Source organism: Ranitomeya imitator, chromosome 6 (assembly GCF_032444005.1).
Source record: "Ranitomeya imitator isolate aRanImi1 chromosome 6, aRanImi1.pri, whole genome shotgun sequence".
Lineage (NCBI taxonomy): Eukaryota > Metazoa > Chordata > Amphibia > Anura > Dendrobatidae > Ranitomeya > Ranitomeya imitator.
The window spans coordinates 215143698-215170634 of NC_091287.1; the positions used below are offsets into that span (position 1 = coordinate 215143698).

A 26937-nucleotide genomic window follows, 5' to 3' on the forward strand; every position below is an offset into this window, starting at 1 on the left:
AACCTTCTGTAGGGAGATGCCAGCCGTGGCACCTGCTCTGCCGCAAAATCGCATGTTTTATGTGCCAATAGTAAGTTTTATTCAAGTTATTCAGCTAAAGAAGAAAAAAAAAACACCACAATTTGAAAATGGCGCCTGCGCAGTAGCTGCAATCCGTGTAACTGTGATCCGATAGCTGCTACTGAACATGCGTCGGCAGCGCCATCTTACACTATTAATGTATTTAGAGAGTAAACCATTTTTTCGGAGTTCTTTAATAGGCTTCTACTGGTTCTAGCATGTAGAGGAACATAAATGTAAGCATTTCACTGGCAAACAACTTCTTGTTTTCAATGCATAAATGAAGTCTACCATAACAGTACAAAACTGTTTACAGAAAACGAATCCTCGTTAAGGAAAGTCATGCAACATTAAAAAAAATCCTGACAAAATAGAAAACTTACATCAATTAAGTAGTTTTATAAAAAATATGTATGTATTTACAGTTAATTACAAGACCGCTCATTGTAATATTTTCAAAGTTGAGGCCAAATAGCAAAATATGTTACAGGAAATTATACAACCATACTAAAGATTGCTTTCTTTTATTGATTCTGCTTTTGCACACTTTTTGCCGACTTCAGTTTTCCAGTTTCCGTTAAATAGCGTACAAGGCTTGGGACATGAATTCCTAAAACAAATAAACCATTAATTAATAAAATTATAAATGTAGTACTCCTTGTGTTAAAAAGAAAAAACTATTTCCAATGTTATGTGAAGACATACATGTCCATTGTTGTACTATGAGCATCTTTACTACTTCGGAACTTTCTAGGCACAACTGTCAGTATTCTGCTATGTCCAAAGTCTGATGGAATGTGGCATTTACACAAATTCTTAAAATCTATGACACCTAACGTAGTGAATACCTACGGTGGGGAAAATAAGTATTGATAGACTGCCGATATTGCAAGTTTTCCCACCTGCAAAAATGGAGAGGTCTGTAATTTGTATTGTAGGTACACTTCAACTGAGATTCTTTAACCCCTTTCTGACATCAGAAGTACTATCCCATTGAGGTCACCCAGGCCCACATGACCATCGACGGTATAGTACGTCATACGTGATAAGCCACGCATCAGGGGGGCAGCACGGCCGCGTGACAGCTGATTATCACAGATGACATCTGGCACTATGTGCCAGGAGCAGTCACTGACCGCTCCCAGCACTTTAACCCCTGGGACATTGCGATCAAACAAGATTGCAGCGTTCCGGTGGCATAGGGAAGCATTGCGCAGGGAGGGGGGCTCCCTGCGTGCTTCCCCGAGACCCTCAGTACAACGCAATATGATCACGCTGTTCAGAGGGTCTACTCCGGTCTCCTCCCTGCAGGCCCGAATCCAAGATGGCCGTGGGGTCCTTCAAAGTCCTGCAGAGAGGTGGCTTGTCAGCGCCTGCTGATCTGACACAGTAATCTGCAAAGTGTCAGATCAGCAATCTGACTTTATACAGTGGTGTCCCACCCTGGGACAATGTAAAAAAGTTAAAAAAAAAAATATACCGTGCAAAAAAATTTTTTTTTTTAGAATTCCTAAAGAAAAAAAAAATATTGTTCCAATAACTACATTTCTTTATGCAAATAAAAAAAACCAAACAATAAAAGTACACATGGTTGGTATCGCCATGTCCATAACGACCCGACCTATAAAACTGTCCCACTAGTTAACCCCTTCAGTGAACACTGTAAAAAATAAATCAAACACGAATCAAAAAACAATGCGTTATACCGCCGAAAAGTGGAATAACACGCAATCAAAATGACAGATATACAGTTGTGGCCAAAAGTATTGACACCCCTGCAATTCTGTGAGATAATACTAAGTTTCTTCCTGAAAATGATTGCCATCACAAATTCTTTGGTATTATCTTCATTTAATTTGTCTTAAATGAAAAAACACAAAAGAGAATGAAACAAAAAGCAAAACATTGATCATTTCACACAAAACTCCAAAAATGGGCCAGACAAAAGTATTGGCACCCTCAGCCCAATACTTGGTTGCACAACCTTTAGCCAAAATAACTGCAACCAACCACTTCCGGTAACAATCAATGAGTTTCTTACAATGCTCTGCTGGAATTTTAGACCATTCTTCTTTGGCAAACTGCTCCAGGTCCCTGATATTTGAAGGGTGCCTTCTCCAAACTGCCATTTTTAGATCTCTCTACAGGTGTTCTATGGGGTTCAGGTCTGGACTCATTGCTGGCCACCTTAGAAGTCTCCAAAGCATTCTCTCAAACCATTTTCTAGTGCTTTTTAAAGTGTGTTTTGGGTCATTGTCCTGCTGAAAGACCCATGACCTCTGAGGGAGACCCAGCTTTCTCACACTGGGTCCTACATTATGCTGCAAAATATGTTGGTAGTCTTCAGACTTCATAATGCCATGCACACGGTGAAGCAGTCCAGTGCCAGAGGCAGCAAAGCAACCCCAAAACATCAGGGAACCTCCACCATGTTTGACTATAGGGACAGTGTTCTTTTCTTTGAATGCCTCTTTTTTTCTCCTGTAGACTCTATGTTATAATAATAATCTTTATTTTTTTATATAGCGCTAACATATTCCGCAGCGCTTTACAGTTTGAACACATTATCATCACTGTCCCCGATTGGGCTCACAATCTAGAATTCCTATCAGTATGTCTTTGGAATGTGGGAGGAAACCGGAGTGCCCGGAGGAAACCCACGCAAACACGGAGAGAACATACAAACTCTTTGCAGATGTTGTCCTTGGTGGGATTAGAACCCAGGACCCCAGCGCTGCAAGGCTGCAGTGCTAACCACTGCGCCACCGTGCCGCCCATGTTGATGCCTTTGCCCAAAAAGCTCTACTTTTGTCTCATCTGACCAGAGAACATTCTTCCAAAACGGTTTAGGCTTTTTCAGGTAAGTTTTGGCAAACTCCAGCCTGGCTTTTTTGTGTCTCGGGGTAAGAAGTGGGGTCTTCCTGGGTCTCCTATCATACAGTCCCTTTTCATTCAGACGCCGACGGATAGTACGGGTTGACACTGTTGTACCCTCGGACTGCAGGGCAGCTTGAACTTGTTTGGATGTTAGTACAGGTTCTTTATCCAACATCTGCACAATCTTGCGCTGAAATCTCTTGTCAATCTTTCTTTTCATCCACATCTAGGGAGGTTAGCCACAGTGCCATGGGCTTTAAACTTCTTGATGACACTGCGCACGGTAGACACAGGAACATTCAGGTCTTTGGAGATGGACTTGTAGCCTGGAGATTGCTCATGCTTCCTTACAATTTGGTTTCTCAAGTCCTCAGACAGTTCTTTGGTCTTCTTTCTTTTCTCCATGCTCAATGTGGTACACACAAGGACACAGGACAGAGGTTGAGTCAACTTTAATCCATGTCAAATGGCTGCAAGTGTGATTTAGTTATTGCAAACACCTGTTAGGTGCCACAGGTAAGTTACAGGTGCTGTTAATTACACAAATTAGAGAAGCATCACATGATTTTTTGAACAGTGCCAATACTTTTGTCCGCCCCCTTTTTATGTTTGGTGTGGAATTATATCCAATTTGGCTTTAGGACAATTCTTTTGTGTTTTTTCATTTAAAACAAATTAAATGAAGATAATAAAAAAGAATTTGTGTTTGCAATCATTTTCAGGAAGAAACTCAGTATTATCTGACAGAATTGCAGGGGTGTCAATACTTTTGGTCACAACTGTAAGGTATAGTGACTATACTTAAGGAATGTCAGTTCACATTTACAATGGAGGGGTGGTAAGTCACTTTAATAATATCTGTCAGGTGTCAAATGGTTTCAGGTTTTATTTGCTAGTGGACACTTCTCTGTATATTGTTGCATTACAAACCAATGATGTTTGATTGCACAAAATATCTATAAGCAACTGAATTTTCATAGTTGATAAGGATCAAAAAGACAGAGATCCATCAAATGCAGCCTATTAAAAGTGCTAGTTTAGAGGTGGGCAACCAGGCAGACGTCAGTTACCTCGAATTTAAAGAAAAAATAATCTTCACTCACCTGCAATTTTGACACACAAAATAAATCCCTGAATCAACATATCATCTATGAAATCTATTAGGCTAGGTTCCCATTGCGCTAATGGGACCGAAATTAAAGCCGTGCAACGCGTCCGTTAGCACGCCCATTAACAGCAATGGGGACACGCTTAACTAGCGCGTGCCATCTTCGGCACGCGCTAGCGATGTGCCGGTGTTTTGTGGCGCGCCGCGGCCGCTGCTTGCGCACCTGAGGTCCGTTCCGCGCTCTCGCAGATCTGCGAGAGCGGGGACGTTTAACACGACCCCTTTTAAAACATTGCGTTAGCGCAATCCGCTAGCGCTAGGCGCTAAACGGATTGCTCTAACGCAATCTGAACCTAGCCTTAGCCATAACTTGAATGTCAGTTTAATAAATTCATCTTGACCCCTCTCTAAGTTCAGAGAATGTCATCTCTAAATCTTAGCTTAAATAACCCAGGTTTTTTTTTTTGCTCAACATTCATTTAAATATGCAAGACTTTACCTTTGAAAGCTGGATTTGTAGCAGTTATTTTATTCAATGTTGTAACTACTTCAGCCACTTCCATATTCTTGATGCTTTCAAAGAATGTATTCACTATATCATCCTTTGGTATAGGGAAGACTGGTGGCGCAGGCCCTGGTGGCGCAGGCCCTGGTGGCAATTGTGCTGCAGAATGGGTAAATGTGGTTGCACTAGGAGTCTCTCTATTTACCTGGGCATCTTGAAATGAAAACAAAAACAAAATAAAGGCACAGTGAAAACAAATGGACTAGGGAATAAAAAGAAACCATGAAGTCACAAGAAATTTCATAAGATGTTCACAAGTGATCTTACATTTTAGCTGTACTGAACCTGGGAAGAACGTAAAAAGGAATTGTTTGCAATGCTAATCCACCAATTGTAAGCTGGCAGTGCATGTACAGTTATGGTCATCAAAAAAAAAAAAAGTCCTCCACCTCCAGCAAGCGCAATTTATGTGAGAAGCTCCCTGAGCTCACAGAAAGCTGGGAAGTGTGTGGAGTGATAGCAAACACTTCCTGCACTCAAACAGGTCAGACAGCTGGGCGAGATCGCTCTGCTTCACCTGTGTGCGCTGTCAGAGCCGTGTGAGCACAATTGCAGAATGACGCTCCCGCACTTGCACAGGTTTAGCAGCATACGCGGAATGCAGAGAACTGTGTGCAATATTTGCTGACAGACACTCCCCACACACATGTCCGACAGCTGGGCGAGATCGTTCTCCTTCACCTGCGCACACTGGTCTTCTCTCATCACCCACAGCCAGAAGACAAGTGCGCTGTGCAGTCTATGAAGAAGACAACACTGAAGTGCAAGAGGTGATTCAGAGAAGCGTACAACTAGATCAAGTATTTTCTATGATCTCTGATATTTAAGGAGAGCAGCAAGTCTTCAAGGCATGGAATGAACAAGTTGACATTCTTACAAAATCTTTTTCCATTATTCTTAAGAATTCCCAATTAGGTGATCAATTGGGTTCAGATCAGGATACATACTCGATGACAATCACTTTCACCCTTTTCTTCAGAAAAGCAACAGATGTGCGTTTTGGATCATTGCCATGTTGTAACAGTGCACATCCACCAAAGGCAAGGAAGGATGATGGCATTTTCTCTTTCAATAAACAGCAGCACGTCAGTGAATTATTGAAATCTTTAATGAAATGTAGTTTCCCCGACACCAGCAGCATTCATTTAGCCCGACAAAGACTCTGCCACCACATTTCACTTTAGGCACTATATATTTTTCTTTGTAATCCTCATCTTAAGAGACGCCATACACTTCCAAAAACATTTATCATGGTCTCATCACCCCTGAGTAGAGAGTCCCAGTAGTATTCATAAATCTTCAGTGATATTAAATTTTTTTTTAACAGGTTTGTTACAGTATTCTGACTGATAAGTAAAGCTTTTCAGATTTTAACGTGATTTACACCTTTCCTGTGTAAGGTAAGGATTTTCTTTTTCCGGTGTCTTGTGACATTTTTATTCTATGTAGTGCCATTGCTGAAAGCATGCAATAGGAAGGGATTTTCTTTGTTAAATCATACATGCACATACCATTTTTTTCGGACTATAAAACATGTTTTTTCCTCCAAAACTGTGGAGGAAAATAGGGGGGTTCATCTTATAGTCCGAATGTACCTGCTCTGGTTGTGGTAGGGAGGTGGGGGAGCGAGTCACAGGAGGCAGGAGTCGGCGGCTGCCGCTAATTCCTGTGCCCGCTGCTAAGGAGAAATGAATATTCACTGCCTCCCACGCAGACGTGGAATGCAGTGAATATTCATTCCCTTAAGTAGCGGCATGCGTGAACGCCCGGCAGCAGTAGGAAGCCAGCGGCTGTTGTTAACACTGTGCTCGATATTAAAGAGCAATGAATCTTCACTGCTCTCCACACACAGTCCTGGCGTGGAGAGCAACGAGTATTCTGACAGCTGTCTTCGGCTTGCAGGTAGCACATGAAGTTCCTGCCATGTGCTTCTTACAAGCATAAATCAACTGCTGGCACCGGAACAAGACGCTGCAAAGGAGAACAGGGAACGTAAGTATAATGGTTTATTTTTTCAAAATTTTTTTCCAGATGGGGCCCATACCTACCAGGCTGGGATTAAGGATGGGGCCCGTGCCTACCAGGCCGGGATTAAGCAGGGGGACAGTGCCTACCAGGCTGGGATTAAGGAGGGGGCCGGTGCCTACTGGGCTAGGATTAAAGGAGGTGGTCCATGCCTACCAGGCTGGAATTAAAGAGGGGGCCCGAGCCTACCAGGCTGGGATTAAGGAATGGGCCCGAGCCTGCCAGGCTGGTAATAAGGAGGGGACCCGTGCCTACCAGGATAGAGATGAGGGGGCCATGTATACAAAGATGGGGGAATGAGGAGACCATATATACCAGGATAGCGGATAATAAGTACAGAATTGATCACATTTTTAGCTTCAATTTTTTTATAAGTTCCTCCGCTAAAACCTAGGTGCATTTATAGTTTAAAAAAAAAAGGTATACACACACCATCACATTTATCAAACATAAAAGTAAATAACCCCTTTAAGCAAACACTATAATTGTATACAGTACCCTCACTGACTTCTATGCCTTCAAAACAATTGGATGGCAACTGATACAATATAGAACGCATGATATACTGAAATGGTCAGATCGCCACATGCCTACTGAAAAGCTGACCACAGCAAACCGAAAGATAGAGAATCTGCGCTTCGAGTCTATTTGGAAGAAAAACACACAACACATGTATATTGTGCAGTTCTATGGGAAGCTTTCCATATTCTGTCAGCAGACATTTTGTTACAGATAATAAGGGGGCATGCATTCAGGGTGATAGCAATTGTAATATGTGATATAATCCTTTTCAGAAATTTATACCTTAAAATCTATAGGACAAATCATTGCACTTTTTATTTACAAAAAATACTACCGTGTACCGTAAAGTTAGCCATAGTGCCCTATAAAGCATCAGACAGCAGACAATTTAAGAATATTAATGGTTTGTGTGCTGCTGCCACACGTACGAACAGAAGTACACAGAAGTCACTGTTAATCAGAGCCAATATCATTAGAGGGCAGCATAAAGAGTAAACATGTCCCGCAGCACTGTTCTTTTCCTACTCCTGCTGGTTAGCTCTGTTCTAACTTCTTAATTGGAGTCCACATGTCAGATAAGAAGTCAACAATAAATAAGAATTCCATGCAGAATTTAGTTGGAATCTGCGGAACATATTAATGTTTCACAACAAGAAAAAGTATGGACGTTTTAACCTATTCAAGACCAAACCATTTTCTCCCATTCCTGAACATGTTCCTTTTTTAGGTTTTTTTTTTTTAGTACATGCAGTTTTACAACTGAAATATTTTTCTAATTCAGAAATTCAAAATATTTTTTTCATTAAATTTGAGGCCTATGCCATTTTCATTATATACATAGACACATTTTAAAATGCTGCACCTGGGTAGCAGACACCTAGCCTGAAACCAGAGAACAATGGTAGCCCCCATAGGAAGTCTGACAACTGCCAGAGCATATCGAGATGACCCACAAGGCAACAGAGTTTCCAATTGGAGCCGATGCCACATTGTGTAATAACTATTGATGAGCGAGCGTGCTCGGATGAGGTGTTATACGAGGACGCTCATGTGATAATAGAGTATTTTAAGTGTCCTCGAAAACCATTTGAGTCTCTGTGGCTGCATGTCATGCGGCTGTTCGACACATGTAGGGATTGCCAGTTCGTTAGGCAATCTGGATCCGTTGTTACAGCTAATGCTACTGTAATTGTGCAGAACTACAAGAATTTAGCTTGAAAATAAACCTTCTTCTGGAATCTTCATGTGTGCCTCCTGCAGTTGAGGTTGAGTCAAGCTATCTGATGAAATCTCTGGCCAGCATTTTAGTGCACTTTCACAGGGATAAGACTAAATTAGTTGCTCAGTACATAAAGTGATGTACAAAATTCCTATTTAAAGCAAACCTGTCATGTCAGATAACGCTATTATCCGGTATGCATAGGGTTGACCTGCAGGTTAACAGCGTTAAGGAGGTGCCTGGTCGGAATAAGTGTGGCACCAGGGAGAAAATTACAGTAAGTATTTCTACTGGAAGCAGATTTCAGTAATACAGGTGTGCCTGAAGCAATTACAGTCACCACTGTATATTTCCCGGGTAGAGCCATTACAATCAAATGTGCCTTTTCACAACTTGTTATTTTGACAGACCAACACTTCATAAAAAAAAAAACAAAACAAAAAAAAAAAAAAAAAACAAAACACCAAAACCGATGCATCCTACTTTTATCCTTATTACGGATCAAACTCAAACAATGTTAGTCATTGACCATACGAAGGGAGCAATGGATGTGATCAGTGTGCTATCCTTATTTTACCATTTTCTGCGATTTAATGGGTAAGAGAAGTTAAATGCAAAAAGGATTGCAAAAAAGGGACACATCAAATATGGATCCAGCATACTGGGGGAAAAAAACTAATGTGAATATTTAACATTGAAAAAACATAATAGAAAGTAACAACTTAATTTGTGAATGTCTATTAGCGCTCATACTCCTCTGCGAGGAAAACGGACAAGTGCAATGCGATGAAAAAAAAAATTCGTATTGCACTGTGACCAATGTTAACCTATGATTCCCTGCTCATCAGCTATTTTTGTCTCAACTGAAATCTCAAGAGTTATCTTGGACAAGACTCGCCAATGCAAGTCAGTGGGTGTGACAAAAGAAAAATAAATAAGTTGCAAGGCACTCGGACCTTGTGAGTGCTTAGATTTTTACACACCCATATCCTTGAAAACCCGACATTTCAGCAGCCGCGTACAGTAAAATCACAGAAAGAGGTTAGCGACATATATAATTAGCACAATTGCTTGTGTAGCTTACTATACATGTATTTAAGGAAATATATCTGAAAAAAAATGGCATGCGATTCCCCCAACATTTTATTAACCAGCAAAAAGAAAAGCAGACTGCTGGGGGCAGATGTTTACAGCCTGGGAAGGGGTTAATACACATGGAGCTTCCCAGGCTATTAATATTAGCTCAGGGCTGCACACTAAACCTTTACTGGTTATTAAAATGGGGGACTAAAAAAAAAATATGACATAGGGTCCCCCTATAAATAATAACCAGCAAAGGCTATGCAGACAGTTGCGGGCTAATATTAATAGCCTTGGAAGGAACCATGGATATTGGCCCCCTTGACTAAAACCATCATGCATAAGATGTGCTAATTCTGGCATTTAGCCTTCTTCCCACTTACCCCGGTGCAGTGACAAGTGGGGTGATAGCTAAAGAAGGTTGATGTCACCTTTGTATTGTCAGGTTACACCAAAGCCAGAGGTAAATAATGGAGAGGTGTCTAAGACGCCCCCATTACTAACCTCAGTCATATTGCATAAAAAAAATAATAGACAACCATATTCCTTGCTTGTCTGCCGAGAAGATAATTCAATTGTCCTGTGACGCGTCTAGCTCTGCTGTATCTAGAAGGCAGGCTGCATTATGGAACTATACAGCTTGCCATCCAGCAGAGACAGAGAGCTGCGAGTGCTATAGTTGAACGGGGTTCATATCCAATAAACTCCTTTGACCATACAGAGACAAGAGACATTGGCTTCAGGGGATTGGGCTTAGCGGTGAATATATGTGTAGTTGGTCCTTTTAGATTCACTAAAGGAGTCATGATTTCAAATAAAGGACTTTATTCTGGGTGGTTTTTTTTAACAATTTAACTATGGGTTTAGTATTAAGGAAGTCTTATAGATGCCTCCACATTACCAACCCCCTGGGCTTGATGTCACCTGACAATACAAAAGTCAAAAGGTGACCCCGATACTATCACCTCACTTCCCACTGCAACAGGGCAAGTGGGAAGAGCAAGGTTTAGCTCCAGAATTGGCACATCTTATGGATGAGTCATTTCTGGGAAGGCTGAGAGCTGATGCTTTAAGTCTGGGAGGGGGCCAATATCCATGGCCCCATCCTAGCCTATAAATATCCACCCGCAGCTGTCTGCCTAGCCTTTGCTGGTTATTAATTATAGGGGGACCCTACATCTTTTTTTGTAGTCCACCATTATAGTAACCAGGAAATGCTAAGTATACAGCTGTGAGCTGATATTAATAGCATGGGAAGCTCCATTGGTATTACCACCTTCCAATGCTATAAAAATCTGCCCCCAGCTGTCAGCTTTCCTTCTGCTAGTTAATAAAAAGTCGGGTAACCTCAAGCCATTTTTTCCAAAAGTAATTTACTTTCTATTGGAAAACTGTGGGTAAATAACAGAGAATTGCTCTATGTAAAAACTCATGTTAAAATCGCATTCGAATGAAAATTTGATGTAAATCGGATGCTAGGATTGTACTCGTGTAAAAATCGCATGACACTCATCCCACTTTCCTGGGTCAATATCGGATGGGTTTTTTTTGGCTTTTTTTTTTTTTTTTTTTTAAACGGTGATGGGTATGAGCGCTATGATTGACTCAAAGTTATAGCAGATATCTACTTCAAACCGAATACATACCTTTTTTTACGAATATATTTGTTGTTGGGTTAAAATTGCTTGTAGCATCAGATTCTGAAACAATTTTCAAAGGCCAATTACATTGAAGTCCATAGTAATATTTAAAGCATTTTTTTTACATAAAGCACATTTATGGCATGAGGACTACAAACTTTCACATACCTTGGGCCTTACTTGATGATAAAGTAAACATCAGTTTATTTCTCTGACTGAGAGGCTCAATTTTACTGGGTTGTGAAATGGGAAATAATGGTTTCTTACACTCCGTCTTTGGGTCTGTAAAGGAAAACATGTCACATACAAATAATCTTGTATATATATGCAATTTATATTGTTCTATAATTTAATGAGAACATTATCCCAAGACGAGAGTTGCGGATTTTAATTGACAACATTTAACTACAACTATTTTGGCAAATGTACAGTGCTAAAATATAAAAATCCATCCTTTAGAAATATATTTCCTAAGAAAATTGGTGACAGGTTCTATATCATATACCGTATTTTTTGCTATGTAAGACACTCCAGATTATAAGACGCACCACAAATTTTGAGAAGAAATTAAGTTTTTTTTAATAAAATGGTGGTGCTTCTATTAATCCATGCGTCTTATTGCTTACCGGGGTGGGGGCTGCGGAGAAGCGGGGTCCCCAGGGTCGCTGCTGGAGAAGTCAAGTGCGTCTTACAAAGCAAAACATACGGTATAAACATACATACAGTGGGTGAAATAAGTATTGAACACTTCACCAATTTTTTTCGTAAATATATTTCTAAAGATGCTATTGACATGATGAGTCTCAGCAGAGGTCGGTAACAACACATCCAAGCCACATAGGCAAAGAAACCAAACCACAGAGGTTAATAAAATAAAGTTATGTGTAATAAGAAAGGACAGGAAAAAAAAGTACTGAACATGAAACAAAGAAGCAAAAAGCCTTGGAAAGTCATGACACCAGCTGAAATCTATCAGTAATTAGAAAGCATCACAAAGGAGGAAACCCAGTGTTTGGTGACATCCATGGTTTCCAGACTTCAGGCAGTCATTGCCTGCTAAAAAATTTCTATAAAGTATTAAATATGAACATTTTATTTAGGTAAAATGAATTTGTCCAATTACATTTGAGCACCTGAAATGAAGCTTTGTAGAAAAATGGTTGCAATTCCTTAACGTTTCACAAGATATTTTTGTCCAACCCCTTAAATTAAACCTGAAAGTCACTTAAATTTCATCTCAGTTGTTTAATTTTAAATCCAAAATGGCAGCATGCAGAGCTCAAATCATGAAGATTAGGTCACTGTCCAATTATTTATGGACCTATAGGTACTTTTTTTTAGTTTGGAAAATGTAAATTAAAAAGGGGTTTTCTGCAGTTTGTAGTAATATGCTAGAACCTTTAAAAAATATAATTTATTCAGAATTCAAAAAAAATATATGCAAGACCTTTCATTCCTTTATGGGCCCTTTTTCAAGACTCAAATTTATTTTTTTTTTTTTTCAAAAGAAAAAAATCAGTTCACTTGTGTCCAGACATTACAAAAGAATGTAAAAGGTTTCTGGAGGTCTTTTGTGCTCAGAGCTGCAGCTCTTTCGTACTGCCTCATCAGCAATTTAGGCTGCGTTCACATTTGCGTTGCTGGGCGCAGTGTCGGTGATGCAACCAACAACGCATGTGCACAACGCTGCGTTTTGCGACGCATGCGTTGTCATAAGAAAGCACAGAACAGGAATTTCGGCCCAGGCAAAAACGCTACAAGTAGCGTCCTCTGCGCCCTGTCTGTGCGTCTATATGACACATGCGTCGTAAAATGCAGTACAACGCATGTCCATGCCCCCCATTTTAAAGAAAGGGACGCATGACGCATGTGTCGGTATGCGTCGACGACGCTGCGCCCAAAGGCGCAAATGTGAACGTAGCCTTAGATGCTTTGCTTAGTCACATCACATAAATTAGCCAATCCCCTTGTCACATGTTTCTGTGATGTTTCAACAAAAATGTGAGAACCATTTTCTTTTGTGTCGAGACATTAGAGACGTCATATCCCGCCTGCATAAGAGAAGACGATGGGCATAAAGTGATTTGAATTTTATTGTAAATAAATATAAAAAGCATAAGAATAAAAAAGTCCCAACATGTTAAATACAACTTCTATTCTCATCAAAAAATGCAAACCATAGAGACCCCTTTAATCTTACATAATTCAGGAGAGGTAAAAGGGGTTGTCACGCATTCCTATAAAAGTCTGCAGACTTTAGAAGCACGAGTTTTCAGCCATTGTCACGATTCCCCAGTATGCAAACAAGCAGTCACGTCACCGCATTGTATGAGATTTGCATATTTGCAGTGACATACAGACTAGACTCAATTCTCTTTTATTGGGGATACCAGGAAATTGTGACAGATTGAGCAACACACAAGTTGGGGTAATAGCAGGTTATTTATTTTTTAATATAAGAAGGGGATGGCTAAAACAACAACAACAACAACAACAAAATCTTATTTCACATTTTCCATAATTTAGGTAAGCATTTTTTTTTTAATTTACAGCACAGTAATTCCTTACTTAAATAGGCCTAGGGAACATTACTGCACTGCATACAGATTTAATAGTGATTTTTAAAAATTGTATTCCCGTGTCAGAGAAAACAGTTTAATGGTTTACTAGTGAAATAAGAAAGATTTTTAGTACTCAAGGTCAAATCCTCTTCTTAGAGCCTTCTTTGAGGAACACATGTAACCATGGGTGTATGCTGCTGTTGCTAGGAGGCTGACACTAGGCAAAAATAGAGTTCGCTCCTCCTCAGCAGGGTACAACTACCAACTGGCGCAAAGCTTGACAGTTTAGTGAAAAAGCAGTAGGAGAAGCAACAAGAACTGTAAACAGGCCCAACTGAGGCACTCAGGTCCAACAAAGGCACAAAAGACCGGGAAGAGTGGTGTGCCCCCCAATGAAGGCTTCAAGAAAGATTTTACAAAAACTAAAAAAATCCTCTCTTTATTGCTTCATTGGGGGACACTGGTCACCATGTGATGTAATAAAGCAGTCCCAAGACAGGGAACATAAGTAAAACTTGCTTAAATCTGGTTGGGTGATGATCAAACACCACTTACATCACCTTCCTACCTAGGCCAGCATCAGCCAAGGCATAAGTAGGTACCCTGTAGAATCTTGCAAATGTATGAAGAGATGACCAGGTAGCGACCTTGCAAATCGGAGTTGCAGAAGCCTGGTGGTGAACGGACCAGGAGGCCCCCACTCCTCGGGTGTAAGGAGCCCACACATCCAGAGGTGGTGGTCGTCTATTCTTGACAGGATAAGCCTCCAGTTTAGCTGAGCAGATCAAACAGATGATAGTAGACTTGGAGGCAGATACCACTTTAGAAAGGAAGGCAGGTACTGGACGAAGGATCATCTTGTTGGAAGGGGGAGAGGCAAGGGTGCATCTAAGTCTGAGACCAATCTGGTGGAAGTGATCGCAACCAAAACAGCAACCTTTCAGGAGTGAAGAGAAAACGAGATGTCCTGAATGGGTTTCGAAGGGGGATCACTGAAGAACGCTAAAAACTAGGTTAAGGTACCACGGGTCCACAGGAGGATGGATAAGGTGGTGCTAGGCGAGCAACTCCTTGCAGGAAGCTCTTGACCTGGAGACGAAGACAAATTTAATTGAAACAGAATTGAGAGTGCAGTGACCTGACACTTGAGGATACTAAGACAAATCAGACTCTAATCCTGATTGTAAGAACGCCAGGATAGCTGGAAAATAAAACGACATGGGAGCTATGTGGTCTTCACACCAGCAAAAAAACAAAAAAACAAAAAAAAAACTTCAAGGACTGATAATAAATACATTAAGATGAGGGTTCTCTCACCCTGATCATGGTCTGTATGACTTGGAGTGAGAAGCCTGCCTCCCTCAGGACTGCAGCTTCAAAGGACATGCCATTAAATTGAGACACCAAAAATTCTGGTGGAAGAGGGGACCCTGAGAAAGTAAGTCTTGTCAGTCTGGGAGTTTCCAGGGTACATCTGTCAGTAGGTTGACTAACTCGACATACTAGGCTCTTCTGGGCAAGTATGAACACTAGAATAACTGGAACTCCTTCCGCCTTTATCTTCTTGACGAGTCTGGGGGATCAGGGGAAGGGGTGGAAAAGGTACGGAAGTTGAAACTAAGACCATGGAATAACCAGGGCATCGTAACCGACCGCCAGGGAGTTGCAAGACCTGACAACGAAACGAGGGACCTTGTGATTCATCCAAGATGCCATCAGATAGATATTGGGAGTGCCCACCTCTGACAGATCTGTTTGAACACAGAGATGCTGAGAGATCACTCACCTAAGGAGAGACCCTGATGACTTAGGAAGTCAGCAGCCTAGTTATCCAGGTCTGAAATACTGACTGCTGATACTGCTGGCACTTGCCGCTTGGTCCAAGCCAGAATCCGTGAGACCTATAGCATGACCGACTCACTGTGTGCCCCGTCCTGGTGGTTTATGTAAGCCACACGGCCGTGGCATTGTCAGTTTGAATTTGGACTAATCTGTCAGTAAGAAGGTCCTACCAGTGGAGAAGAGAGGTAGATGGCTCAGATCTCCAGGCGCTTCAAGGGAAGGGAGGTTTCCCAAGAGTTCCAGTGACCCTCGACTGTGGTTAAGGAAGACCACTCCCCATCTGAGGATCCTGACGGCTGTTGGGACAACTTGCCAGTGGAGAGGGAGAAATGACTTCCCGTGCCGAATGGAGGGAGAGAGAGACTCCAGGATGAAAAAGACTGCCTCAATCGGAGAGGCAGGCGTATGGGGGCTATACAGGAAAGAAATCCTTTTGTCCCAAGCTGACAGAAGGATTAGCTGGAGAGGACGGATAAGGAATTGTGCAAAAGGGACAGCTTCCATTGTGTCAATCATCTTCCCTAGTACTCTCAAGCAGAGTCGAAGAGAGTGAGAAGAGGAGTATTTTAAAAAACGAATCTCCAGAAGCAGTTTCGAGAGCTTTTCCTCTGTGAAAGCATGTCCAAGTTAATCTGAAGACTTTTGCAACAGTCCTGAATACACGGGCCCTTAATTGGGAGGTTGTACAGGCAGGGAATGACTACTTTCCTCTTTGAGTGGAGAATGGCCATGACTGCCACCATTACCATGGTAAACACTCTGGGAACAGAGGCCAGTCTGAAGTGGAGAGCTGTGTACTGGTAGCATGTCTCCTGGGAGAAGACGGGTACAATGACACCTGCCCGGAGAAGAGAGGAGATGGCTTGAAAGAAAACTAGGACTTGGGCTGTAACTCTTGGGAGGGTTGGACATGAACAAATGTCTGTATAGGAGGTAAGAAAATTCCATCTTGTGACCTGTGGCAACAATCTACCTGACCCAGGCTTTGTCGACTACGGAGAACCATGCTTCCTGACAAGGTAGGTGGCCGCCTTCTCTGAGAAGGGTGACCAGTCATGCAGAAGAAAATCTATTGGATTTGGAACCGGAGGACTTGCCCAATGGCCCTTTTGGTGCCATGCCAGGGCTGGTTTGAAGGGCAGCTTCTTTCGCTCTCAGTGGGTAGGGGAGGGGTCTCGCTGAGAGGAGGCCCCGGAATAGGAAAACAAAAGGACAAAAGGGGCAAAATTGAAGATATCGTCTCCTAGTAAATTTGCATAGGATGGGTAACAGAGGTAACTCCTATCGCCTTTGTTGTCTGAGATAAGCTGATCAAGCTTAGACCCAAAGAAACGTAATTCCTCTAAGGGGCGTTGGTAAGGAACTTCTTGGATGTTGGGTCCACATTCCAGGCTTTGAGCCAGAGGATTCTGCATATGGCTACAATATTGTAGTAAAAAAGGCAAAACTGCTGGCAGCATCCAGAGTAGCAACAAACAAATATTTGCCTGCGTATGCAATCCGGTCTGCAAGTTTTGCCAGTTTCTCCAGCGAGGCCGCTGATAAAATGCGCTGCCGAAGAAGTTTTGCCCAGCAGGAAACAGACTTGGCTACCCATGAGGATGCGAAGTCGGGACAGAGGAGCGCCAGCAGCCTCAAAAGGCAGACTTAGCTAGGGCTTGAGGGAGGAACAATCATGGGAGAGACAGGACAATTTTAGGGGACAATCGAGAGACTGGTGGGTCCACAGCTAGGGGTTCTGACCATTTGCTGAGGAAATCAGAACCAAAAGGGATACCTGGGAAGCGCTTTTCCGGGTGTTCCCAATGTTTGGCAACTATTCCCTCAAACTCCTTGTGATTGGAAAACACCCGAGGAGGGCGCTTAGCCTTTTTGAATGAGACGGAGTGATCCTGAGGGGGGACACTCCTCACCCCTAATATGGAGGGTCTGATTAACGGATGAAATAAGGCTGTTGACCATATTCTGGAGTTTGGAAGATAGAATCTGATCTCTACACGGACCAACCAGACTGGGAATCCAGTTCGGATCCCGGGGTCACCTCTGGGGAGGAGTGGGATATGGAAGGGATACTGAAGGAATCCTGAAGATGTGGAAGGGGAAGGGAAACCAGACAAGGAGTTGGGAGTATGTCCACTTCTTGGACCTCACCCTTGATCTGCCATGACAAAGGTGGCAGATAGATGGGAGCATGCGTTTTGCTCTGAGAAAAGATCAGAGCACTGGAGGCGGCTGAAATGTTAGGTAAACGTTCAAGGACCTGTATCAGGGACAGAGACACCTTGGTTAGGTCAGATACTGATTGAGAAATAGCAACAGCCCACTCTGGGGGAGGGAGCGTGCTCTCGTCCCGAGCGGCTCCTGTGAGACTTGCATGGTGGAAGGGCTGCAATCTGGGCAGAAAGCCGAGTCATGACCTGTGGGCCACAGTTTCACAGAACACAAGTATAGTAATTAAGTGGAGGAGGGACAGGAGTGATTCTCCCTGGAACTGTGCATATGTATGGCCACTAGGTGAGAGGGGCTTCAGAGGAGGATTAAGCGTAGGAGGGGAGAAGTAAACAGTCTGGATAGAGCCTACCCACAGATGTAGGGGAAACATGTCTTTGGGAGAGACTGGTACAACAGGCAACGTGATGTTGCAGCAGGACACGAGGCGCCATCTGAGTTGGAGGCAGAGTGAAGGAGATTGAAGGGACGAGCTCAGAAAAGGCACGCTGAAAGCCCGAGCTGCCAGAATAAGGCAAGCGCTCCCCATAGAAGAGAAAGCGTGCGAACCTGCACACGCCAATTAGGCGGCACGCACAAAGGGGTGGAAACAAGCCTGCCCTGGAAATTACTGGAGCACTCCCACGGGAGGGAAAGAGCGTGCGTGACTAAAATATGCACACAGAGGAGTGATGTGAACCCCTCTTTCTAATGCCTCTCCAATGTCCTGAAGAGGGACTGTGGAGAAAAATGAGGGACAGTACCTGTCTGGTCAAGGTCCCAACTCCTCCATCTCAAAGACGACATCAGGAGCCCTCAGGTGAGGGGGGAGGAAGGGGCACTGGAAAACAATGTGTCCGGCTTCCTGCACTGTTGTGGTCCAGGGTGCTGCAGAAGACTCTCAACCCTGAGAGGGGAGGGTCACTGAGGAGCACCATTTTCCACCCATCCAGCTAAAGAGGGCTGAGGTGGGGAAACGGCAAGAACTGGCCACCACGAACCACTCTAAGACGCACTTGAAGTGTTGGGGAAAGATCCTGCATCGCAGACCAGAGAGGATGTGATGTGGATGGCGCCACACCATTCTCTCAGTTGCTATTTTTGGAAAACAGGGTTAGGGTATGTTCACACGTTCAGGATTTCCATCCTTTTTTTTTCCTGACTGTTTTTTAAAAAACTGCAGCTCTTGGCAGAAAACGCAGGTCCTTTTTTTGGTCCTTTTTTGGTCCGTTTTTGATGCGTTTTTTGATGCGTTTTTTGATGCGTTTTTTTTATGCAGTTTTCTAGCCAGAGTCTGTGTGTTTTCTAGGAATTTTTTTAGGGTTAAAATGGCTGAAAATACCCTAACCCTACCCCTAACCCTACCCCTACCCCTAACCCTACCCCTAACCCTACCCCTAACCCTACCCCTAACCCTAACCCTACCCCTATTCTAACCTTAGTGAAAAAAAAAAAAAAAAAAATCTTTATTTTTTTTATTGTCCCTACCTATGGGGGTGACAAAGGGGGGGGGGTGTCATTTACCATTTTTTTATTTTGATCACTGAGATAGGTTATATCTCAGTGATCAAAATGCACTTTGGAACGAATCTGCCGGCCGGCAGATTCGGCGGGCGCACTGCGCATGCGCCCGCCATTTTGCAAGATGGTGGCGCCCAGGGAGAAGACGGCCGGACGGACACCGGGACGCCGGGTGAGTATAAGGGGGGGAGATTAGGGCACGGGGGGGGCATCAGAGCACTGGGGGGGGGCATCGGAGCACTGGGGGGGGGCATCGGAGCACGGGGGGGCGGGATCGGAACACGGGGGGGGCAGCCACACTCCACCCACGCACTTCCGCCCGCTCCCCGCACTTCCTGCTGCAGCGGTTCTGCACATCAAACCGCAGTAAAACCCGCAGATATATTTTTGATCTGCGGGTTTTACTGCGGTTTGGACCTCACAATGGAGGTCTATGGGTGCAGAACCGCTGCGGCTCCGGAAAAAGAATTGACATGCTCCTTCTTTTTTCCGGGAGCTATTCAGCGCGTCTTTTTTTTTACAATTTCCGGACCATGTGCACAGTGTGTCCTGTTTTCCATAGGGTACAGTGTACTGTACCCTGCATGGAAAACAGCTGCGGAACCGCAGCGGCAAAACCGCCGCGGTTCCGCGGTAAAAAACGCACTGTGTGAACATGGCCTAAGACGTTACACCTTGTAACCCTGAAGAGAAGAATCTGAAAAACAAATGGGAAAAGTTTAACACACAAAAAGGTCACCTAATGAGAAAAAGACAGATCAGGGATCAGATCCAGGTCTGCGTCCTACTGACACTAAATTAAAACTGATGAACTTTCTGCCAGTCTGTGGGTGTACCCTGCTGAGGTGGTGCTAATTTTTTTTGCCAAGCACCAGCCTCCTAGCAACAACAGAATACACCCATGGTTACTTGTGTCTGCAATGAAGTGATAAAGAAAAATCATCATTATGTAATAAACATCAAACATGATATGCGATATACATCTGTTTGTCATCTAACTTGGAAAAAAAGTAAACAAAGCAAGAACGTACTGAAAATGCTGACTAAATTACCTTGCTTTGGTGGCACAACAGAAGGTGCTAGGTCCTGCTTTTGAGATTTGTGCTCTTCTTCATCATCAGTTATGGGTACGCACTGTTAAAACCAGTTAAAAAGTGTTTACACATCATAACACGTGTTGCATCATAAAAATACATATAATACATTATTGTAATATTACTTTTTACAAACTATATGTGGAAAAACAGGATCATGAGTCACGCAAAGACATTGAATTATGAAGGGAGATGACTGACTGCTCATTTTAATAGTGAAGGAAGCCCCTCTCCACCTATACACTGTGTATATATATATAGATATATATATATATACACACACACATACACATATATACAACACATATACACACACACATATATAGTTATATGAAAAAGTTTGGGCACCCCTATTAATCTTAATGTTTTAGAAAAATTGTTCTTTTTTTTTTTTTGCAACAGCTATTTTAGTTTCATATATCTAATAACTGTTGGACACAGTACTGTTCCTGCCTTGAAATGAGGTTTATTGTACTAACTGAAAATGTGCATTCAAACAAAATTTGACAGGTGCATAAGTATGGGCACCCCACCAGAAAAGTGACATTAATATTTAGTAGATCCTCCTTTTGCAAAAATAACAGCCTCTAGTCACTTCCTGTAGCTTTTAAGGAGTTCCTGGATCCTGGATGAAGGTATTTTTGACCATTTCTCTTTACAAAACAATTCCAGTTCAGTTAAGTTTGATGGTCGCCGAGCATGGACAGCCCTCTTCAAATGATCCCACAGATGTTCAATGATATTCAGGTCTGGGGACTGGGATGGCCATTCCAGAACAGTGTAATTGTTCCTCTGCATGAATGCCTGAGTAGATTTGGAGCGGTGTTTTGGATCATTGTCTTGCTGAAAGATCCATCCCCTGCGTAACTTCAACTTTGTCACTGATTCATGAACATTACTGTCAAGAATCTGTCAAATTACTGTCAAGAATCTGCTGATACTGAGAGGAATCCATGCGTCCCTCAACTTTAACAAGATTCCCGGTGTTGGCATTGGTCACACAGCCCCAAAGCATGATGGAACCTCCACCAAATTTTACTGTGGGTAGCAAGTGTTTTTCTTGGAATGCTGTGTGTTTTTGGCCGCCATTCATAACGCCTTTTTGTATGACCGAACAACTCAATCTTGGTTTCATCAGTTCACAGGACCTTCTTCCAAAAAGAAATTGGCTTCTCCAAATGTGCTTTTGCATACCTCAGCCTACTCGGTTTATGGCGTGCTTGCAGAAATGGCTTCTTTCGCATCACTCTCCCATACAGCTTCTCCTTGTGCAAAGTGCGTTGTATAGTTGACCGATGCACAGTGACACCATCTGCAGCAAGTTGATGCTGCAGGTCTCTGGAGGTGGTCTTAGGATTGTCTTTCACTGATCTCACCATTCTTCTTCTCTGCCTTTCTGATGTTTTTCTTGGCCTGCCACTTCTGGCCTTAACAAGAACTGTACCTGTGTTCTTCTATTTCCTTACTATGTTCCTCTCAGTGGAAATTGACAGGTTAAATCTCAGACAGCTTTTTGTATCCTTCCCCTGAACAACTATGTTGAATAATCTTTGTTTTCAGATCATTAGACAGTTGTTTTGAGGAGCCCATGATGCCACTCTTCAGAGGAGATTCAAACAGGAGAACAACTTGCAAGTGGCCACTTTAAGTAGCTTTTCTCATGATTGCATACACCTGGCTATGAAGTTCAAAGCTCAATGAGGTTAGAAAACCAAAAAAAGTGCTTTAGTAAGTCAGTAAAAAGTAGGTAGGAGTATTTAAAACAAGAAAATGATAAGGGTGCCCATACTTATGCACCTGTCAAATTTTGTTTGAATGCAGATTGCACATTTTCTGTTAGTACAATAAACCTCATTTCGAGGCAGAAACTTTGCTGTGTCCTACAGTTATTAGATATATGAAACGGAAATAGCTGTTATTAGTTGTTAGTTTTATAAAACATTAAGCTTAAGATTAATAGGGGTGCCCAAAATTTTTTCATATAACTGTAATATATATAATATATATATTATTATATATATAATATTATATTATATTATAACTGTTAGATATATATATAGATAGATATATATAGATAGAGATATATATATATATATATATATATCAAGTAGTAGTTCTATAAACGTGATATATATGGGCACCGACCCGGGCTAGAAATATGAGTTACATATTCCGGATGTCCCTAGATAGATCCATCACTCACTGAAATGGCTAGAAGCTAAGCACGATGAGTGCAAAGAGTGGATTTCTCCATAAGTAGTTCAGGTAATTGCTCCGTATTTACATTTAAAAAAACCGCCCCTGACGTGGGGAGCATCATGTCGTACTTATGCAAGGGTCATACAGCGAGATATGCGTAAAAAATGGTTTTCACATTCTGAGAAAAGAGGAGTGCATGTCATAACTCAGCGCACTCAGTGATGTCACGACAAGATGGCATATATCCTACTCCTGCTGAGTTGTGAGTGAGTGAGTCTTGGCCCTAGAAGCAAGCTGTTCTAATGCACCTGGATGTATCCCCTGAGCACACGGCCGCCATGCTGATGTGCAATGACATAAGGAACTGTAAAAGTGTTTCTTCAGTTAATCCTTTTTTATTTGTAATTGCAATCTACATACGAATTGTCTCCTTTATAATATCTTTTTATACCTTGTAAACACTGCCTACCTTTTTTTGGAGTAAAATATATAATTTGCTAGCTTGCTCTATAACGAACTGTGCGTCCTCTGAGGTGAATTACGCTACTGATTTGGGGTTGGCTCCGGACCCGTTAACCATTGTGGAATCGGAGCTGGTGGCAGCATACGTTGTCCTGTGCAATCGGGCATCTCTGCAGCGACATTGATAATTATAGCTCCTGCCTGTGTGGGAGTAGTTATATTGCCCTCGCTGTAGTGTGCCCAATAGCCAGTACATAGCAGGCAGCCTTTCTGGCGACTAATTACCCTAGGTGCAGTACCCCGACTGACATGAGGGTAAGGAGGGGCGCTAGAGAGCTGCAAGTTCCAAAGGGAACTGGGAAGTGGGATATAGATAAACCCCTTCAGAAGGAACCAGGGGCAACCAAACAACCCCAGTTTGAGACAAATTGGTGTGTGTGGTGGGGATGATAAAGGTATCCTCCCCGGGGTCCCTGACATATTGTTGGGATCCATAACAGTGCTGGCAGCACGGTGTGTGCCAGGAGTGATTCTGGCACAACACCCCTCCATAAATCACCATCACCTCTATGACAGCAAACACCTGAACAAACTAGGGGTCAGTCTTCTGCCCAAAGAGCTGAAGGACATTGTCCTAAACAGGGACCCTAGGCCTGAATCCAATACCAACCAGAATTTCATGGAAAGACCCTCAACAAAGAAAAGGCAGGAAGCCACAACTATATCTAAGGAAATTAGAACCAAATACCACCCTCACCCAAAATCAGACCATCAGAGGAGAAGACCACCATGGAGGAAACCACCGACCTCACACAGACATACAAAACAGAGGCATCCAGAGATATACAGAGCAGAGACATGGAGGAGATAAGGACTCTGCTCAACACATTGTGCAGGAAACTAATATGACTGGATGGAACCAACATCATTACTAAACCAGTCAGATCAGGTGTGTCCTACACAGCCACACTCATTACAAGGTATACACACATACAAGTGATAAACAAAATAAAAAAATGACTTACGGAACCCCACCGCACCAAGAATATGTTGTGCAGTTATATGTATGTATAATAGGTTCCAGGTGAGATGCATGTCCCTAATGCATCAGCCCACAGGCTGCGCTCCTGGGCAGAGAGGACAAGATATTCTCCTTTTGACCTTCCCCACCTTTGTAATTCCCACAGTAAATATCGGCAGGCTCCGGCCACCTGCGGCTATGGTAATGTATGTCTGGCCTGCCGTTTTTCAATTAGCCCGCCCTCTGTATCTGTGTGATATATATTCTGTGTCCTGGGAGTAAAGTGTTGTCATACTGGAAATATGTGGAGACGCAGTGATCTTTTATATGCGCCCATGTAATCAAGGAATTCCAGCCAGCGTCCTTCATTCCGACTCCATCCAAAGCAGAGTGGACCTCCTGAAACACGGGGTGGTACTCCAGCACGGCGGATCCCGTTACAATGACCACTTAAAATTAGCAGCTGGAACATCCAAGGCCTGAGCACCTCGGTGTTTGGATGTAAAACAAATGATCCAGATTTTTTACCACGACTGAAAAACAGACAGATTCTACTAGAAACAAGGACCAGGCCCAAAGTGAATCCCTGGTGCTCATCGGCTACAGGGAAATCTGTACCTGCCCTGAAAAATAAAAACATTTAACAGGGCCGCTGCTCAGGAGGAATATTGATCTGGCATAAAGAAGAGCTCCACCAGTACATCAAACCAGTGTCGAGAGGAAAATCAGCAGCTCCATCCTCACCGCTCAGTCTGATGTCCAAGTCTGTGCCATCTTTATACCACCACCAGAGTCGCCCTACTTCAATCCAGAGAGCTTTGAGATCTTACAAGGAGAAGCCGCCCATTTTCACGCCCTGGGCAAAGTTCTCATCATCGGAGACCTCAACACAAGAACTGGGAGAGAAAAAGACTTTCCGACCCACGGATGGAAACATCTACATTCTTGGAGCAGAGACTGACAGCCATGACAGCCATACACATGGAGAGAAACAGCTAGGACAGTACAGTCAACAAAAGTGGCAAAAAGATCCTGAACCTATGTAGAAGTTTAGGACTTCATATTTTTAATGGCCGCACCAAGTGAGACTCCCTAGGAAGATACAGTGGGGCAAAAAAGTATTTAGTCAGTCAGCAATAGTGCAAGTTCCACCACTTAAAAAGATGAGAGGCGTCTGTAATTTACATCATAGGTAGACCTCAACTATGGGAGACAAACTGAGAAAAAAAAATCCAGAAAATCACATTGTCTGTTGTTTTAACATTTTATTTGCATATTATGGTGGAAAATAAGTATTTGGTCAGAAACAAAATTTCATCTCAATACTTTGTAATATATCCTTTGTTGGCAATGACAGAGGTCAAACGTTTTCTGTAAGTCTTCACAAGGTTGCCACACACTGTTGTTGGTATGTTGGCCCATTCCTCTATGCAGATCTCCTCTAGAGCAGTGATGTTTTTGGCTTTCGCTTGGCAACACGGACTTTCAACTCCCTCCAAAGGTTTTCTATAGGGTTGAGATCTGGAGACTGGCTAGGCCACTCCAGGACCTTGAAATGCTTCTTACGAAGCCACTCCTTCGTTGCCCTGGCGGTGTGCTTTGGATCATTGTCATGTTGAAAGACCCAGCCACGTTTCATCTTCAATGCCCTTGCTGATGGAAGGAGGTTTGCACTCAAAATCTCACGATACATGGCCCCATTCATTCTTTCATGTACCCGGATCAGTCGTCCTGGCCCCTTTGCAGAGAAACAGCCCCAAAGCATGATGTTTCCACCACTATGCTTTACAGTAGGTATGGTGTTTGATGGATGTAACTCAGTATTCTTTTTCCTCCAAACACGACAAGTTGTGTTTCTACCAAACAGTTCCAGTTTGGTTTCATCAGACCATAGGACATTCTCCCAAAACTCCTCTGGATCATCCAAATGCTCTCTAGCAAACTTCAGACGGGCCCGGACATGTACTGGCTTAAGCAGTGGGACACGTCTGGCACTGCAGGATCTGAGTCCATGGTGGCGTAGTGTGTTACTTATGGTAGGCCTTGTTACATTGGTCCCAGCTCTCTGCAGTTCATTCACTGGGTCCCCCCGCGTGGTTCTGGGATTTTTGCTCACCGTTCTTGTGATCATTCTGACCCCACGGGGTGGGATTTTGCGTGGAGCCCCAGATCGAGGGAGATTATCAGTGGTCTTGTATGTCTTCCATTTTCTAATTATTGCTCCCACTGTTGATTTCTTCACTCCAAGCTGGTTGGCTATTGCAGATTCAGTCTTCCCAGCCTGGTGCAGGGCTACAATTTTGTTTCTGGTGTCCTTTGACAGCTCTTTGGTCTTCACCATAGTGGAGTTTGGAGTCAGACTGTTTGAGGGTGTGCACAGGTGTCTTTTTATACTGATAACAAGTTTAAACAGGTGCCATTACTACAGGTAATGAGTGGAGGAAAGAGGAGACTCTTAAAGAAGAAGTTACAGGTCTGAGAGCCAGAAATCTTGATTGTTTGTTTCTGACCAAATACTTATTTTCCACCATAATATGCAAATAAAATGTTAAAACAACAATGATTTTCTGGATTTTTTTTCTCAGTTTGTCTCCCATAGTTGAGGTCTACCTATGATGTAAATTACAGACGCCTCTCATCTTTTTAAGTGGTGGAACTTGCACTATTGCTGACTGACTAAATACTTTTTTGCCCCACTGTACATATTAAACTCCCATGTAGGAAGGAGTGTAGTAGACTGCACCATTAGATATGGAAAATATCTGCGGCTTCATAGTCACCCCACAAACGCACCTGTAAGATCACAGCTAACTTCTTCTGTACATAAAATCTACAGAGAAACCATGGCCACAAAAGCCTCAGCAGAGCGGCCTCTTCAACCTGCCTCCATCCTATAAATGGTCCAAGACGTTAGCAATAAAATATCAAGAGAC

General features: G+C 42.8%; 1 protein-coding gene across 1 annotated transcript in view; it reads right to left on the reverse strand.

Moving 5' to 3' along the window:
- Nucleotides 1-236: 236 nt before the first annotated feature.
- The window catches only part of LOC138642358 (uncharacterized), a 223479-nt gene continuing 196778 nt past the window's right edge, over nucleotides 237-26937 (reverse strand). The window contains exons 15-19 of the mRNA XM_069730472.1: nucleotides 20281-20362; nucleotides 11265-11378; nucleotides 11103-11156; nucleotides 4545-4763; nucleotides 237-670 (exon numbers count right to left, since the gene is read on the reverse strand). Of these exons, the coding sequence (XP_069586573.1) occupies nucleotides 585-670; nucleotides 4545-4763; nucleotides 11103-11156; nucleotides 11265-11378; nucleotides 20281-20362 (555 nt within the window). The 3' untranslated portion in view covers nucleotides 237-584. The remainder of the gene's footprint in view (nucleotides 671-4544; nucleotides 4764-11102; nucleotides 11157-11264; nucleotides 11379-20280; nucleotides 20363-26937) is intronic.